At 34.4% G+C, this 19,379-nt stretch overlaps 1 protein-coding gene across 2 annotated transcripts in view; it reads right to left on the bottom strand.

The window, feature by feature from the left end:
* Positions 1 to 17,052, bottom strand: part of LOC124366946 (bromodomain-containing protein 4) — a 33,947-nt gene extending 16,895 nt beyond the window's left edge. Inside the window, exons 1-4 of one of the 2 annotated variants that reach the window (XM_046823564.1) lie at positions 16,309 to 17,052; positions 13,246 to 13,352; positions 4,339 to 4,425; positions 516 to 1,598 (exon numbers count right to left, since the gene is read on the bottom strand). In XM_046823564.1, coding sequence (XP_046679520.1) covers positions 516 to 1,598; positions 4,339 to 4,425; positions 13,246 to 13,352; positions 16,309 to 16,583 — 1,552 coding nt within the window. In that variant the 5' untranslated portion in view covers positions 16,584 to 17,052. The remainder of the gene's footprint in view (positions 1 to 515; positions 1,599 to 4,338; positions 4,426 to 13,245; positions 13,353 to 16,308) is intronic. The other variant, XM_046823565.1, reaches the window with a different exon arrangement.
* Positions 17,053 to 19,379: the final 2,327 nt, after the last annotated feature.

Raw genomic sequence — 19,379 nt, 5'->3', positions numbered from 1 at the left:
GCAAAACTACCAATTGAAAGAGGCAACTGCTAGACTTTGCCCTACCCTCCTCCGTAATGTTGCCGTCATCTCTCTCTGGGGCATTAATTTAGAGATGGCCCTGTAATACAATCTAAACTAATCAAGAACTACCTTTTATTCAATTCATCTGATGTTCTAGTATAGAGGAAATTTCATTAAGGTTGGCATAGATTCTGATATTAACAAGTTCTTGTACAAGCTGATACTATTGCATAGTACAATAATATACTGTGCCACTTGGGGACTCTAGTTATTAATAAAAAATATTTATAAAAATTTGCTGTTTTTTCAATATTATGACTAGACCCTTAAGAACATTATATTGTGCGTTAATGTTATATTACTACATTTGAACAACTAATGTTACATGTACGTGTTATTAAAATTTGTTGCCAAAACATTTACGTTGAAACTAAATTACATTTTTGAAACGTTAAAAAGGCTTTTTTTATTTCTAAGAGAACAAGTCATATATTATCTTAGTCTAAACTCACCTGTTTCTCCAGTATTGGAAGAATCCTTGGTATCCGATGGGAACTGGGTCTGCGTGTCTTCAATGACCACCGACGTGTAAGGTTGAAACCTCGAGCTAGTTTCTGTCTCTGCTGTCGACACAGGTTCAGATTCTTGTCCTAGATCTGACTCCAGTTCTGAGACCGAATCCATCTTAGGATCCGATTCTACATCCGAATCTTTATCAGAATATGAATATGGAGATTTACGTTCACGTTCTGAATCCGAATCTGAATGTGATCGCTTTAAATTAGGACCGTACATGTTTTCTCTTCTATCCTCCTCATCTTCCGACGATGAATAATCATCATTCTTAAACAAATCTTTTACATTATCTTTAATATTCATTTTTGGCTTAATATCAGTTTTGGGTGTCACACAATTTTTCTCAGTTGACAAAACTTTAGTTTTCTCTTCTTCCGGTGGTGGAGGTGGGGGAGGAGGCACCATGCTGAGGAACATTGGGGGCCGCTGCAAGGGAGGAGGGATGCTCTGCGGCCTCAAGGGCAGAGGGGGAGGGATTGAATGAGGGGTGAGAGGGGACGGTGGAGGGATAGAATGAGGGACCATCGGGGATGGAGGAGGGATCGAATGAGGAATGAGAGGAGAAGGAGGGGGAATAGCGTAAGGCTGGAGCGGTGAAGGGGAAGGGATCGAACAAGTTTGGAGGGGTGAGGGAGACGGTATCGAGCCGGGATTTAATGGTGCTGGGGGCGGTATGGACGAAGGTGCCATCGGAGGAGGTAACATCATACCACAGTGCATAGGATTGAACTGTGGAGGGAATGGCATGGGCATGGGTGGAGGCATTGGCTGGGGTGGGAACATCGGATGTCGCATGGGAGGTTGCTGATGCACGTTCTGATGTTGCTGCATCGGATGATGTTGAACCATATGTTGATGTTGAATCATGTGATGTTGAATATTCTGGTTCTGCTGTATCACTTGAGATGGCTGGTCTATTTTCACAGGAGCCACAACTTTGTCTGGACTGGGCAATATCGGTTTGGTCTGTCTATCTTCAGGGGTCTCCTCAGATTTCTCGGGTTTGGGAACGTCATTATCTATAACAAATTTTGCTTGTATGATTTTATATTCTTTAGAGTAGCTAAAAGTATTAACACTTTCACAGTGTGAGTCACTATAGTAGCTTGTGACCTTTTTAATTTAAAAATTCATTATGTTATTTTTTAATTTACCCCACATTCCTCATGTGACCAGTAAAGAACAAATCATGAGATGTGAGTACTTTGGCACTTAATCTTTGCTCAACATGATTTAACATTGATCTGTTTAAAAGTAGCTAACAGAGGGTTTAAAAATCAAATCTAATAAAAAAGGTTACGCACATTAAAAAATCATATTTTAACAGGTACCAAGTCATGTGTAAATGTTCCTGCTGACACTTGCCAACTACAGCTGAAATCGTAAGTAACTGATCATTTTCAACACTTGCTGTTTATTGAGGATTTCAAAAGCAGAGGAGCAGTTTTAGTACGCACTGAATGGTTGGGAGTTATTGTTTGGAGGGAAATTAATTGTGATGAGGAAAGGGATGGAGATGCCAGTACTTAGTTCACAGAGAGTTGAATTTTACACATAACGTAGCTATGGTGTGAATGGTTGATTCACATAAAGTAGCTATGGTGGGAATGGTTGATTCACATAAAGTAGCTATGGTGTGAATGGTTGATTCACATAAAGTAGCTATTGTGGGAATGGCTGATTCACATAAAGTAGCTATGGTGGGAATGGTTGATTCACATAAAGTAGCTATGGTGGGAATGGCTGATTCACATAAATTAGCTATGGTGGGAATGGGTGATTCACATAAAGTAGCTATGGTGGGAATGGTTGATTCACATAAAGTAGCTATGGTGGGAATGGCTGATTCACATAAAGTAGCTATGGTGTGAATGGTTGATTCACATAAAGTAGCTATGGTGGGAATGGTTGATTCACATAAAGTAGCTATGGTGGGAATGGCTGATTCACATAAATTAGCTATGGTGGGAATGGGTGATTCACATAAAGTAGCTATGGTGGGAATGGCTGATTCACATAAAGTAGCTATGGTGGGAATGGTTGATTCACATAAAGTAGCTATGGTGGGAATGGTTGATTCACATAAAGTAGCTATGGTGGGAATGGCTGATTCACATAAAGTAGCTATGGTGGGAATGGCTGATTCACATAAAGTAGCTATGGTGGGAATGGTTGATTCACATAAAGTAGCTATGGTGGGAATGGCTGATTCACATAAAGTAGCTATGGTGGGAATGGTTGATTCACATAAAGTAGCTATGGTGGGAATGGTTGATTCACATAAAGTAGCTATGGTGGGAATGGCTGATTCACATAAAGTAGCTATGGTGGGAATGGCTGATTCACATAAAGTAGCTATGGTGGGAATGGCTGATTCACATAAAGTAGCTATGGTGGGAATGGTTGATTCACATAAAGTAGCTATGGTGGGAATGGTTGATTCACATAAAGTAGCTATGGTGGGAATGGTTGATTCACATAAAGTAGCTATGGTGGGAATGGCTGATTCACATAAAGTAGCTATGGTGGGAATGGCTTGATTCACATAAAGTAGCTATGGTGGGAATGGCTGATTCACATAAAGTAGCTATGGTGGGAATGGCTGATTCACATAAAGTAGCTATGGTGGGAATGGTTGATTCACATAAAGTAGCTATGGTGGGAATGGCTGATTCACATAAAGTAGCTATGGTGGGAATGGTTGATTCACATAAAGTAGCTATGGTGGGAATGGCTGATTCACATAAAGTAGCTATGGTGGGAATGGTTGATTCACATAAAGTAGCTATGGTGGGAATGGTTGATTCACATAAAGTAGCTATGGTGGGAATGGTTGATTCACATAAAGTAGCTATGGTGGGAATGGTTGATTCACATAAAGTAGCTATGGTGGGAATGGTTGATTCACATAAAGTAGCTATGGTGGGAATGGCTGATTCACATAAAGTAGCTATGGTGGGAATGGCTGATTCACATAAAGTAGCTATGGTGGGAATGGCTGATTCACATAAAGTAGCTATGGTGGGAATGGCTGATTCACATAAAGTAGCTATGGTGGGAATGGTTGATTCACATAAAGTAGCTATGGTGGGAATGGTTGATTCACATAAAGTAGCTATGGTGGGAATGGTTGATTCACATAAAGTAGCTATGGTGGGAATGGTTGATTCACATAAAGTAGCTATGGTGGGAATGGGTGATTCACATAAAGTAGCTATGGTGGGAATGGCTGATTCACATAAATTAGCTATGGTGGGAACGGCTGATTCACATAAAGTAGCTATGGTGGGAATGGCTGATTCACATAAAGTAGCTATGGTGGGAATGGCTGATTCACATAAAGTAGCTATGGTGGGAATGGCTGATTCACATAAAGTAGCTATGGTGGGAATGGCTGATTCACATAAATTAGCTATGGTGGGAATGGGTGATTCACATAAATTAGCTATGGTGGGAATGGTCACACTGATCTAGATTACACTGAATAGCTGCTAGATGAGCTCCTTTTTGTATTCTATGTGGTCTTTGATGTCAAAACGATGCAAGGAGTTAATATTAAACGTTTACAGAAGTCAATATGTACCAGTGTGAAACTTCAGACACTGCACTAAGAGAATGTAATAATGGATTAATTTATGATATTCGTAGCTGAATTTAGTTCCCGGTATGAACACCCTGCGTGTATTATTAAATTCTATTAGTGCAATATTTACGAAAATTATTAAAAACCAATAACTATTGACACAGAACCCAACTTACTTTGTTTTTCTTCATTGTTTTTCACAGCTCCGTTTTCAATATCACCAAGGCCTTTTGGAATTTCTTTGCTTCTTTTTCTTGCTTCCACTGAAATAAATAAAGAATAAAATGTAATGTCATGAGTTTTGCCACTGATTATACAGGTCTTAAAAAATAAAGGTTTATATAACTACTAAACTTACCAGCAGTGAAAAATTTCAAGTTGTTACAATGAACTAAACATAATTTTTATCGTATAATAATATTACAATGTATACATTATTCTGTGTTAATTATATTTTCCTATAAAAGTTTTCTTTTTTATATATGCTACTTTGGGCATGCTTTCGCTTTCAATTTTAGTGCCCTGCTTGAGCACCCAACAGTTATTAGTGACAGCAGTTACTGTAACAGTTAATAGTGACAGCAGTTACTGTAACAGTTAATAGCATCCAACTCATGTCTCTGTAGGTAGTGTCTTTTGACATAATGAAATCTTCCATCCTGCTCATCACTGTCAAGAAAATAGTCAACATGTTGTTAAAACATTAATCTTGTAATCCTCCAATCATAAGCTTGTACTCTTTTCTTGTGTCCTTGAGCTTTAAACACAACCAACACAGCTGTACAATGGCTTTCTAGGAGGGTCCTTTGGTTCATTAGGATCCCCTCTTGCAAAAAATCTTGTGTAATTCATCCTTGAAAGACAAACATGCACAATATAGTTTCAACCACTATATCAACACTACATCCTTTTTCTCTCTTGGTTTACTGAAAAGAGGGGATCATTTAACAGTTTTCATATATTGAGACTATTAAAAACTCCCTCTCTCAACTCTTAAGAGTTTTTGGAACACAAATTTAAAGCAGTTCTACAAGCAGACTAAAAGTTCTACAGTAGAACCCCTCATATCCGGCCTCGGTTTTACCGTACCTCGGTTTATCCGGCCACTTCCCGGAAGCCAATATCGAAATTTATTTACCACGGCTTGCGGACGCGCAGTTGCACGCACTAGTCTCCCACGACTCGTGCGTTATTTTGGTGTATCTATTTGTTTACATTTTCCTGTGTTGTCCTCAGTTGAGCTAGTAGGTTTAATCTGTAAACAGTTCATTGATTATTTCCAGTGCGGTTAGTACAGTACAATTGTTTTGTTTCATCAAGTGTTGTGTACTGTAAGTTGGTTTATCCGGCCGAATCGTTATCCGGCCAGGGGCTCGGTCCCGTGGTGGCCGGATATGAGGGGTTCTACTGTATCCAGTTTTGAAAGTGACTTTACCAGCTACTTCTAAGGTAAAGTCACTTTCCCTTGGCAGGTAAAGTCAGTAACATTGGCGCTCACAATGTTAGTTACCTAGGCTAGTGGTCTGAGCAATAAGTGCTCTTGTAATCAGCTGTTTTAAACTAAGAAATAAAAACTCTCATAAGATTAGTAATGGAAATTTGGAAGCCAGTGTGGCAGATCCCTAAAATGGAATGTATTTAAAATCCACAAAAGGTACATTGAGAATGCAAGAACTTTCAACAAATACCAAATTTATATTTTTAACACATTCACTCCTAAGAAAAATATTAAAACTTATTTGTGGTGCTGAAAAATATTAGTGTGTATAGAAATCAATGACCGAAGAAGATCATCGATTGGAGACGGCAGCACCTGCATTAAGTTTGGAGCATTTCCTATTGAAAACATAAACAGTGAATGGGTTAAAATATTAGTTTTAGATACCTAAAATTGCCACACAAATATCAAGAACTTCTTTTAATAATATATATTACTTTAATAATATTAATTCTGTAACTTTTAATGGTAACTTTCACATTTAAGCAGCGTTTAACAAAAAAGGTTTTGGACTAAACCTTCAAATCCTAATAGGATTAGTTTTTTTTCAAAATGGCTGAACAAATGTCCAAATGAAGAGGGAAATGGAAGGCCCTCTGAGGTCTCAGATGAAATCAACTGTTCACTATTCGAGAGTGTAGTAATAAAATTCTCACAAAATTCCAGAATTGTTTAATATGACATTAGGTTAGACTACCAAAAGTTTTGTGCTCGATGGCCTCCAATAACTGTCTGAAAATCACAAAACTCTGCTTTTGGCCTTTTTGTGCGCTTTGTAACGGGCAATGAAACATAGGTTAAGTTCATGAATCCAGAGACTACATGACAATCAAAGGTGAGGGGTTTCATACACACTCATCACAAAAACAACAAAAGTCATTGGCACCGATTAACACATTCACTGTGGGTGACGAGCATGCTCGGCATACGGCAGCTGCTTTCATATTGCTTCAGTGTGAGCTGAGCAGTTGCCCAGGAAGGCTCTAACACTCATAGCGAGGTGTGCCTGTTTCGGTGAGTCAGTTGGTGCGATTCGTCGCCGGTTCGGCATTTTCGTTTGTTGTGTATGCTTTGCGATATTGTATGAGTGGATTATAGTGTATGTACTCATACTGGAGGAAGACGGTAATGTAATTGACGATAATTTTTCATCTGATGAAGACAATGAGTCGAATTCGAACAGTTCTAGGGAAAGCATTGAAGGGTAAATATATATAAAAAACACAGACTGGACAAGAAACACAAATAACACATACAATTAAAACCCAATGAAAAATGTAACAATATAAATATTTAAAATATGTAAGTCAGGTGGTTAAAACATAAAATCTCCAAACTATAAAATAAAGGTTAAAAAACTTAAAACTTGACTAGACAAAATTATAAACTTAAGGAACTAATATCACAGGCCAAATATTCATTCACAGAGTAAAATGCTTTTTCTTTAAGCCATTTGCTTACAACTCGTTTAAACCTATTTATATTTACAATCCATCCTCCTTTTGGTAATTTATTAAATAGTTTTATTTTCATATAGATATGACTACCTTTTGTTTTTTCAAGCCTGGTCCTTGGCAGCTCTAACATGTACTTTTTTCTAGTTTTATAAGTATGTATGGTTTCTCTAACAGTATAACTTTGCAGATTTGCTTTCACATCCAGTAAACAATAATATATATACAAACAGGGCAATGTCATGATATTTAAATCCCTAAAAGCTTGCAGGCAAGATTCCCTTTCATTAAGATTTTTTATAATTCTTATTGCTTTTTTTTGCCAGACAAACACTTTATTTGAATGGCAACTATTTCCCCATAAAGAAATTCCATAGACTAGAAGTGGGAGTGGAAAAAGGCATAGTAGGAGGTTATTAGCATTTCTTCGGTGATGCAGAGTTTCAATTTGCGCAATAGGAAAATTACTCTCGCCAATTTAGTACAAAGATTTTCTATATGGCTTTCCCAGCTTAGTCTACTGTCTAAAAAGATTCCTAATAGTTTAACAGGCTTAAAACATTTGTAAATTACATGGTCCATTGAAAAAAATTATATTTTCTGTTTTGCTATTGTTTACAACAAGCCTGTTAGCCTGAAACCACTCAGTTGCTACCTTCATTGCATTTTCTTGTATTTTTATTAAACCATTAAGTGTACTATGGTGATTTAGAAGAGTAGTATCATCAGCAAACAAAACTGACATACAGGGTAAATTGAAAGGAAAATCATTAACTGCAACGATAAATAAAAAAGGACCTAAAACTGAGCCTTGTGGCACACCAATTTGAATTGTTTTTATGAGAGACGAATTAGAACCCTGAACAACCATTTGTTTTCTATTATTCAAATAAGATACCAACAAATTCAACTCACTACCTTGCACACCATAGCAATAAAGTTTACTTATAAGTAACTCATGAGGTATGCTGTCGAAGGCTTTAGACAAATCAATTAAGGTTGCAGATGATGTTGTTTTATACTCAAAATTATGAATAACATTACCAACTAGAGTTTCTACAGCTTTTGTAGTATTCAGTCCTGGTAAAAACCCAAACTGCTCTTTACATAAGAGACCATTTAGCATGAAAAAGTTTTGTAATTGGTTTTTGATACAATATTCAAATATTTTGCTAAAAATAGGTATTAAAGATATGGGACGATAACTGGAAGGGTTTGTTTTATCACCCTTCTTATAGATAGGAACTACTTTTGCTATTTTTAAACATTGAGGAAATGTGCCTTCAATTAACATTCGATTAAATAGATAAGTTAGTGGTTCAACTATGACACTGATAATCTGTTTAGTAATCTTATTCGAAAAACCATAGTAATCTTCACTACCCGATAGATTTAATTCAGAAGCACACTTTAGGACATCTTCAACAACAATTACTTTCCAATATAACGTATTTCTTGGAGTACAACTATTTACATAATTATTTACTAAGCTAAGAGCTACACTAAAATCATCAGGTACTTGAGTTTTATTCATATCTAGTGCTACATTTATAAAATAATCATTAAAAACATTAGAATCAATATAAGACTCATTAGATTGCGATTCTGTGCTTTTTTCAGCTTTGATAATATTCCATGCAGCTTTACATTTATTTTTAGACCTCTTAATGTAATCTTCATTTGCCAATAGATTTTCTTCCTTAATCAAGGCTTTATACTGTTTTCTAGCTTCCTTGTACACTGATTTAGCCAACAGTTCTCTTTCTGTACCTTTACTATTTTTTAAATTGTCATAACAAACTAAAACAAAACTTCTAAAATTCTTAAGTTTTGGCGTAAACCATTGAATATTTGGCCTTTTTGAATTTTTAACTATAACTTCTTTTAAATAACATGTTTCTTCATATAAACTAGTCAATAAATTAATAAAATAAGAAAATGCCTCGTCAACAGTATAAAAAAACTTAAGCCTAGTCCAATCTACTTCAAGAAGTAGTTTTTTAAAACTATCAATGGTGATAGGCGTCATCACTCTTATTTTTTTGTACATGTCATTCGTTTTTACAGCACATTGTATGTTTGTCAGATTAGATTTATATAAGCTAGCTAAGATGCCAGCATGGTCAGACAGGTGAGGTTCTACTACTTTACATTTACGTTTTCTTGTATTTATATTAGTGATAATGTTGTCTAAACATGCCTCTCCTCTTGTGTTTTCCAGGTTCAAGCAATACATATTGTAAGTGCGTAATAAATTAAGAAAGGACTCCTTTTCAAATGAATTTTTAATTATATTTATGTTAAAATCTCCTGACAAAACTATGGTTTCTTTGTATGTTTTTGATAAAAATTGTAAAAGTGTATCCAGTAAACAGAAGAAAATCTTAACATCAGAATCAGGTGTGCGATAAATAGTTACAATTAAGAAATTTTCTTTTTTTAGTAAAATTGCTGAAGCTTCAAATACAAGAGGAAAACAATAATTTTCCAAGCTAATTATTTGAAATTCCATCCCTACCCTGGCATATACACTGCTTCCTCCTCTTATAAGGGGAGGTTTTCTACAATAACTACTGGCTAAATTAAAACCTAGTGGAGGATATAAAAGTAATTCCTCCTCAACAAGCCAATGTTCATTAATTGTTATTATGTCGATAGTTATATTAAGTTCATTTATCCAAATATTTAACATGTCTAGTTTATTTTTGATCGACTGGATATTCAAATGAAAGATATTAAATCCCATGAAGTCTGTTACTGTGTTGTCATCAGTGGCGAGGGCGGGTGGCGACTTGGGACTGGAGAGGGTGAGTTTCCCGAGTTGTTGACTTTGTTTGTTTGGGCTGACTGCAGCACTGGCGATTCAGTATTTAGAGATGATGTGGGTCGCTTTTCTGGATTGTCTCTTACTGCTTGTATTATTTCATGAGCCAGCCACCTTTTACCACTAACACTAAGGTGTAAACCATGTCTAGTATGCAAGTGTTTATTTGCTTTACTGGCTTCAACTAGTGTCACATTAGGATACTTCTCAGAGAGCTTCTTCAGAATTTCATTGGTTTTCTTTGTCTCTTCATTAACACACGACCACTCAGCCAGGTCATATCGATTTGGCAAGTCCACCAAAACTACATTACTTGTGTAACATTTTGCCATTTCAAGAGCTTTTGTAATGTTGTTAATGGCAACTTGAGATTCGTTTTTAGCAACATCATTTGCTCCACACATGAGAACAAGTACATCGTCATTTGAACAATTTTCTTTTTCGAAGTTTATCATGTTCAGGACTTGTTCACTCTTTCCTCCAGGTTTTACATAACCTATAGCCTCAAATGAGTTTTGAATATTATTAATATTCCAAGCAACATCCCTTCCATGACTGTCTGAACAAAGTAGCAATTTCTTTTTTGTAACAATGTTTTGTACTTTAACTTGAACATTCTCAGCATCAATATTCTGGAGTTCGTCTTCATAGTCGTCCGTGTCAGAAGAAAGTACTTCATAGTAATTGAAGGTTGAAATTGTACTTAATGGCTGCTTTTTTATATGCATTTTGCCTTTAGAAGGATTTCTGATGTTCTTGCTCACGACATTTGAGAAGAGTTCTTTTTCAGATGTCGCTACTGGAGTGTTGTAAGGTGTTTGAATATTCTTTACGAGAGGCAAACTTTTTCTTTCAGACTGCTATTCTTTTCCTACATTTACATTCATTTGGTCCAATAAGGCCTTTAATTTTCTTTCAAGTAACAAGTTCTTTTCTTCCTTTTCTAAGACCAAAATTTCTAATCTTGAACTATGACTTCTTAATTCTGTAATTTCTTCCTTGGCAAATGTAAGCTCTTCATTCAATGTCTTAATTACTTCATTCAAGTTTTCTATTTCTGAAGTTAGGTCCTCATTTATATTTTCAACATCTTGGTCTTCTTTGTAGCTCAAGTTAATTAAGTTACATTCATTACAGAACCACAATGTGTTGTGTTTCTCAATTTGTTTAAACCCTTCTTGTTTTAAGTCTGTACACTTCAGATGAAACCATTTTGAGCAGGTTCCTTTACACAATACAGCGTGACATTTACCAACATTTCTTGTACATTTTCCACAAGGATATTTAGGCATTTTTGATACTTTATTTTTAATCTTGTTAAAAAATAAATAAATAAATAAATAAATATAAAATAACAACAATATTTATTTTTACTATTTTTGTATTAATATAATCAATATAAATTTTTTAAATTAAATTAATAAATAAGAAAAGCAATTTATTAGTTTAAAAAATTTACAAATAATAAACACAAAAACAAAACAAAAAATATATTAATTATTAATAATAATTTGTTATTTTGACTATCAAAAAGATTCACCACCTCCAGTTGGATTCAATCTAAGGACCTCAGGTTTACTGAATACAGACTCAAGCACTGAGCTATACAACTTGATAAGAGTGTCAGGAGATAAGAGTCTGTTTTCCTTCAGCTACACCAGAACAAGTATATACAAGAACTCTTTAGCAGGTTTTATTTAATCCAAACAAAGAAGTTGTTGTTGTTATTATTATTATTATTAGGACACCGATAAAAATTGATATCCTTGCACCAAGCCTATTAATAAAATGTGCTTTGCTAACAAAAATTTTCACAAATTACAATTAAAAATTCACAAACCAAATTTCTTGTTTTATAGTTTTTAGGTTATCAAAACAGTCTAGAAATAATTATTGAATTATGTTTAACAGTTTTTGTAAACTATTACTCAGTAAATTAACAAGGTGGCGTCCCCCACCCCCAGTGGGCCACCCCACCCCAATACGTGTAATTGATGTACTATCTACGTGTAATTCAAGAGTGTTTGTGCCGAAACCTAGAGCGCTGCGAGCACATACCAGTGCAGATGACGAGCAGACTCGGCACGGACATGACATCACCCGTTCCGGCCAATGAAGCTTCCAGGATACCTTGGACAACCCTTTCGGCTATCCTGACTCCGTTTTGGATAAGAAAAAACAAACAAAATTCCTGCAAATATTTTCTGTCGCCAGTAATTTTGTCATCTGCAGTGAATGTGTTAATGGGGTTACAATTAATGCAGACTCGCATGTTGAAACTTTAATAAACCTAAAAAGGGCAATAGAACAATCGCAGAGGATTCCTGTCATTGCGTTTCTACACAACATCGCCTGACTCAATAATGCTCTAAAGAAAAAGACCTTGGAGAATTCAAATAAGACATTTTAAATCATCCATCACTCAACCCAGATTTGACTCAAAGCAGGTGACAGATTTTTATGAGGAAGACATTTCCCAGGTAGTATAGATATGTGTTCAAATTTACATACAACTTATGTTGAAAAATGAAGGAAAGTCACAGGTTTAAGATGTATATTACAAAATACTTGTATCTACTTCTGTAATAAACAAAACTAGAGGTAACTTTCTGAACGGACCTCTTAGATCAATAGTTTCAACACCAATAGTTGGTCACTATGAGGCGAGTCAAAACTTTCAGTACCAATAACACCACAGTGGCATTATAGTACTTTTATATTTAACAAAAGTATTTATTTATAAATTTGATTATATTTAGCAATGAGTAAAATGAATACAACAATCAGCTAAGAGACAAAGTTTGGGATTCTGGGCGTTGTACCCCAATGTTAAGCTGAGAATGAATGTGTTAAGGTCCTGCAGTACACTCCAGTACTGTCATAAGTATTTCTATTTTGTAACCTAACTGTAAAGTAAATAATAATAATTAAAAAAAACTTATTGATACAAAAATTTCCAATTAATCTTGTGCGAAACACCAAGCGATATAAAACTGAAAACCAGGTCATTCAAATTGTTAATCCATTGGCATGCTAATTTTAATGGCGTTTTAGCCCAGGAATTTCTGTTTTTTCCATGAACTACTGGTTATATACCTAAATTGTAGTAGCTTGAGTTCAATAAGACATATAGTTATGAAACTTAACCAAATTGCATCATATGTTTAAAATTCATTATAAAAACAAGATATATGTATTGTTAATTATTATGACTAATTATACTAACCATGATCTATTAGTTTTCACGAGATAGCAGCCAGATGTGAAATACAGAACTTACTTACACAACTTTTTTGTATAATCTTACCCTTTATGCCTGATATTTTCTGAAACTGCTCGAAAAAACTGCCATCGTTGTTAAATATGTTTGTAGGACCAGTTGCAGACGGTGGATTTTCTTCTGGCCTCTCCCTTCTGAAAAAGTGATTTTTTTTATTACATCTCTTTTTTAACAACAACCTTTTAGGAAGTTTGACAAAAAGAAATTTTATACGAGGGCAGTTTGATAAGTCTGGTAAATTTGTAAGAAAGAGCGGGAAACTTTCGGAACCTGCACTGTTGTTGGTAAGCCTGTTGTTGGTATTTCCACAGATATTACAGCAAGTTTCGAATAGCAGCTGTTATTAGTTGATTGTTGGCAGCCAGCTGAAGTGGTAACTACAAAGTTAGTTTCTTAGGATGGAGAAAAACGAATTTTGTGAGGTCATTAAACATTTTAATTTGAAGGGCTGGCCACACCCACACAGATCAAATCCGAGTTAGATGAAGTCATGTGAGTTCTGCATCAAAACTTAAAATCACTTACTTTTGGATCAATGAGTTTAAACGTGGTCGGAGAAGCATGCTTCGGTCAGCCTGTTGAAGTCACCACACAGGAAACCATCGATAAGGTGCATGATATAATAATGGATGACCGAACATTGAAAGTTCGCGAGATAGCTAACATCGTAGGCATCTCAACTGAATGAGTGCATTGCATTCTCCATGAGACTGGACATGAAGAAGCTCTGTGCGTGATGGGTGCCACGCCTGCTTAACTTTACACAAAAACGGAAACGAAAGAACATTTCTACTCAGAATCTCACACTTTTCAGGTGCAATCCTCAAGACTGTTGCGCAGATTCAAAACTGTGGATGAAACTTGGATCCACCATTACATTCCGGAGACCAAGCAACAGCCCAAACAATGGTCGAAGAGTAGGAAGAGTGCACCAAAGTAGGTGAAGACTGTTTTGTCAGCTGGAAAGATGATTGCCACTGTTTTTTGGGATTCCCAGGGAAAAATCCTGATAGATTATTTGGAAAAAGGCAGATCCATAACTGGATCGTTTGAAACAAGAACTCTTTGAAAAGCGTCTAAGATTGGCACGGAAGAAGGTGCTGTTTCACCAGGACAATGCTCTAGTCCACACAGCAGCTATCGCAATGACAAAAGTGATCCACTTGGGATTCAAATTAGTTCCTCACCCCCCTATTCTCCAGACTTAGCTCTGAGTGACTTCTTCTTATTCCCAAACTTGAAAATTTGGCTTGGTGGCAAGAAATTTTTATCGAATTAGGAAGTGTCCGCCGCTGTGATAGACTATTTTGCAGAGTTTGAAAAAGCCTACTTTGCCGATAGGTTGAAAAATGTTTAAACTCCCTGGACCAAGTGTATAGCCTTACAAGGAGACTACGTTGAGAAATAAAGTGAGTTTTTGCCTTGAAAATAATATTTTATTCTATTCTTATCAGACTTATCAAATCTCTCTTGTATACTATAGGCCTAATTTAAAACCTTATTATCTAGCTAGTACATCTATATTAGCTACTAGGCCTGTTTAAAACACTGTTTTCTAGCTAGTACAACTGTACTAGCTACTAGGCCTAAATTCAGTACTCATGGTCTTCACTTGAATAGGGGGGGGGAGATAACCTATATTTAAAAATTCCTGCAACAAGTATTGATTGATAAATTTTTGGAAAATAATCGAGATTGGAAGAAATTATGTCCCAAATAAGTTTATCCTGCTCCCTTAAAGATACTTGTAATAAACTGATTCAAATTACTGAGGCTGATATGAAGGAAATCATAATTAAATATAAAGTAGTAAAGTAATACGTTACTGGAATGTATTACCTTAACACATTATTTTGTAATAGATTATACTTTCTTGATACTTTTTTTTCTGCAGGAGATTAGTCCCAGTTGGGCTTCTGCAGGTCAGACTGCACTTGGGAAGGATCAGGGGTTATAGGCCCCAGGTTTGTTTGTGCAATAATACAAAAAATTGTTCCATATTTTCAATTAAAAAGTGTTTCACTTTACTCTTGAAATTTTAAGTTCTCACAAATTAAAGTTCATCGCCATTTTCAATTGTCTGAAATATTAGTTGCTTTTTGCTCTTTATTGTTTACATTAAAATTACTATAAGTGATACGTTGAAATCATATGCCAAGTTAAATAAATTGTAATACTGAAATATTTTTTCGGATAAAAATAATTAAAACCTTTCAATAAAAACAACCATAACGAATGTTGGCCGCTTATTAAAGTCTACCCAAGAAATAATTAAGTTTGTTTAATAGGTTTTTAAATTATATGTAAAATGTTACTTAATATTATTCTATACTATACAAAAGGTTTCAAATAGAATGCGTAAGTTAAACATGAATTTTCAATATTTACCACTTGGAAACGTATCAACATATTAAACTTGGAAATTAATGTTTACCAGTATTAGGGTTATATATGTGGCTGTTTAATGCATAAACACAGCATGAATAAAGCATTTCTGTTCGGGTAGAGTAGAATAAGCGGATCCGTTTTTTACATCGATATCAAACGATATTTAAATATTATACCCATCAATATAATCAACCAATAGTAATTCATTTGAACAATAATCATTTGAATTTAAATCATCTGCACCAACTGTACACGCATTTCCATATTCTAAACACACTTTGTTCTATAAGTAACTATAGTTGGCTTTAGAAACTAAATAACAATACAAAATAACACTACAAGTTGATTTACTGTCTTTCTCAGTTTCAAGACTTTTCTTTTGTTGTTACGTTTTCTTTATTATTTCAATGGTTTTTTCTATCACCTATCTCTTTATCGTTTGGCTTTTTTATTATTTATGACATTACATAATTGTTTAAACTAACCTATTTATATTAATTTGAAACATATAACTTTAATTTAGTATTTCAGATAAGCTGATATCGACTGATAAATCTGTTATTCGATATATAAGTATCAATGATTGCAACAAGCGATATACAAACCGGGTCCGTTTATCGTACTCTACCCTTCTATTCTAATAAGCTATTTCTAATTATTTGTATATATATATATATATTGTTATAGGCCTAGGTTACTTACGTTGGCCATTGTTTATTCTTTGAGTAGCTGTAATAGCTGCTACGTTTCGATTTAGAAGCCTCCTCAGATTTAAGTTTATCATCATTAAGCTTTTTCAGTGCTTCTTCAGTTTCTTTTTTCTTTTTCTCTTCCATACGCTTTTGAATTTCCAGTTTCTTTTGCTCTATTAATTGCTGCTGTTTTGTCATCTGCTCTGCTTTTTTCTGATAATTTAGATAGGCTTCATTTCTTTTATTGATGAGAGAGTTTCCATCTTGCCACTGTCTATGTGACATCTTCAGTTAGGCCTTTTACAACTGTCAGTTAAAGCGGGCCTATATTAAATTATCTAAACTGTACAGCTGATATATTTTATTAAAATAAAACTAATAAGTTCATACTACAAAGGTAAAACCACTACTTGTTTTACTCATAAAAGCAGAGTTTTACAATATTTATTAATTGGTTTTATGGACGATTAAGAACGTTCTAATACATTTTTCAGGTTAAATACAGTACATAATTTTTCTTTTATCTAGAAAAAAGCAATAGGTTAATATTAAATTCACAATAAACTGATAAAATAAGCCTCACAAATTATAAACCAAACAATTATTTATCATCAGCAAAACTTACGATCAAAACTAATAATAAATAACTACGAGTCAACTCCACTCCAAATCCAATTAAAACTCAAACAGCCTAATATATAATAAGTTACAAATAGTAACTTCGACTTCGTAAGTATAATACACAGTACACACACAAACTGAGCTGAATATCTAAAAAAAAAAATTAAAATAAAACATGAAAAGACCAAAGCCGTATAAAAGTGTTAGATGTAAAAACTGTTATAAAACATAAAATACGATACATCGAGATTCTATTACTGCTAAATTGATACCCAGTCACTTATTGATAGGGTTCTATCTGTAGTGCAAATACATTTTTAAATGAGCACTTTAAACCTTTTTTACGGAAAAAACGGTCCTAACCCATTTCAAAATATTTTTAGACGTGCTCGGGAATCGAACCGGTTTGAACCACATCCTTACCTCTTTCGTCACAGTGAATATTAATGGAATATATTTATTAGGGGAAACTTCTCATGCTCATTGAATAATATTTTATTATGATATTTCATCTATGAAAAGTTACTTCCAAATTTATTTCTTGTGAGTAGAAATAACTAAGCTTATTCAATTGTATTCATAAAATAGTATTTACATTAATAGATGTTTTAATTCTTTATGTTGACTACTTGTTAGAATCGATGACAGGACAACAAAAAGTAAAAATTTACAAATTCAATGCAATTAATAATAATTATAAAATTTTTCCAATGTAAATTGTATACGAGACCTTTCGAAGTCAAACATTTCATCTTTAGGTAACAAAATACAATTTTACATTAGAAATTGAGTGATTACTATTGGTTGCATGGAATTCTTATGTTCAAATTGCTCCAAGAATCTTTATTATTTACAAAACTGATACATACAATCATAACATACAATTTATTTTATGCTGTAGCCAACTAAACACAACACAACAATCCAATTCCCAATAAATTAATTATAATATTGTTTTTAACAAATAAAATAGATCCAATACATTTAATTTAAAGGACTGTAAGATGGCAACGTTACCATTATCCCCTTAAACGACAACGTCAACAGTTTACATCTTGAGGTGGAACAAATGACCAAAAGATTGATTAAATCAGTTAGATGAAAGAGTCGTCTCTGGTTGTCCGTAACACTCTACATAGAATCTCTCTCCTGACTTAAGGACTCCTAACAGATTCACTCCCATTTGGCTGGGCAAGGATCCGAATGAATCTTCAGTCAACGTTAAACAGGGAGTTGTTTTAAAGAAAAGCGAATAAAAAGGCGTACAATAGACCTATCGCAGTGACTGTATGCAGTGATAGTCATGGGCGGGACATATCGCGTCTTTTGGAAAGTTTAGTTCCAAGCCAGGCTTGATAAAACTAGGTATCATCATGCCAGGAGCATCTCTACGTGAAGTAGTGCAAAATACGAAAAGAGAAATTCCTTATCTAAAATCAAATTATTATGTTGTAGTAATAGGTGGGACAAATAATGGTTTTAATTCGGAAGGTAGCTTGATGGAGGTGTGTCTGTTGGCCACCCTTAACCGAACACTTATTTATCACCAGCAAAACTTACGATCAAAACTAATAATACACGTTTTTAAAACGGAAACAAGTTGTGATTTGTCTTATTATAAATGTGGAAATAGTTATAAAACTCTTGTTGGTATTGTTCTTTTAAATACTTCTGTAGAAAGAGTTTTCAGTGAATTACCTAATAAGAATTACCTAAACTGTCTATATACAGCCAATCAAAATATACAGGCTTGTAAAATTAAAACCACCACAATAGTGGGAATAGTGGCATTAAAAACAGTCTCATGCCTCTGAGCCTTCAAAATCAATGCTGAAGTGCAATATCTGGAATTAGGGAGAAACCAAATTTACATATAAGTTTAAAAAATTCAAAGCTGTCATGTTCCTGGTGATGGCCATTAATGATATTTCTGACATCCGACGAATAAGTATTATTTTTAAAGTTGTTTTCTTTGTCAATATTTGTATGTATTTATTTCATATTTGTACTTGTAACCGAACGCATTTAATCCTTGTAATTAACTTGCTAAATAACTCAAACAAACACACTATATATAACTAAAAAATAACGTGGCATAATTTTGGGAGAATAGAAAAAGGTTTGGGGTAATTTGAGTTAGGTTGGGGGTAATATAATGGCTTGCTGTTGGCAACACTGCTTAGGTAGTTTGAATTCGTATTCATCTGTTATGATGGACACGCTTCTATGTAAATATATAGAATACATCCGTAGTCAATAGGCAATTTCATACAGATTATTAACGCTAGCTAAGTTATATTGAGTCTTAAAAAAGTCAGGCCGTTCAGGTGTCTCTATTTTATCACTTCCTTTTAAAGAAACAAACTAGGCTACACTATATCAATAGGTGGTTATTAAATGTAAAGCTAAGTGAAATGGGTTATACCGCTGTCATAAACTTGTGCTCGCCACTCCTATCGG

The sequence above is a fragment of the Homalodisca vitripennis genome, chromosome 7 (genome assembly GCF_021130785.1).
Source record: "Homalodisca vitripennis isolate AUS2020 chromosome 7, UT_GWSS_2.1, whole genome shotgun sequence".
In the NCBI taxonomy this organism is placed as follows: Eukaryota; Metazoa; Arthropoda; class Insecta; order Hemiptera; family Cicadellidae; genus Homalodisca; species Homalodisca vitripennis.
The sequence above is the reverse complement of the archived record's forward strand: the minus strand, read 5'-3'. Positions and strand labels throughout refer to the sequence as shown.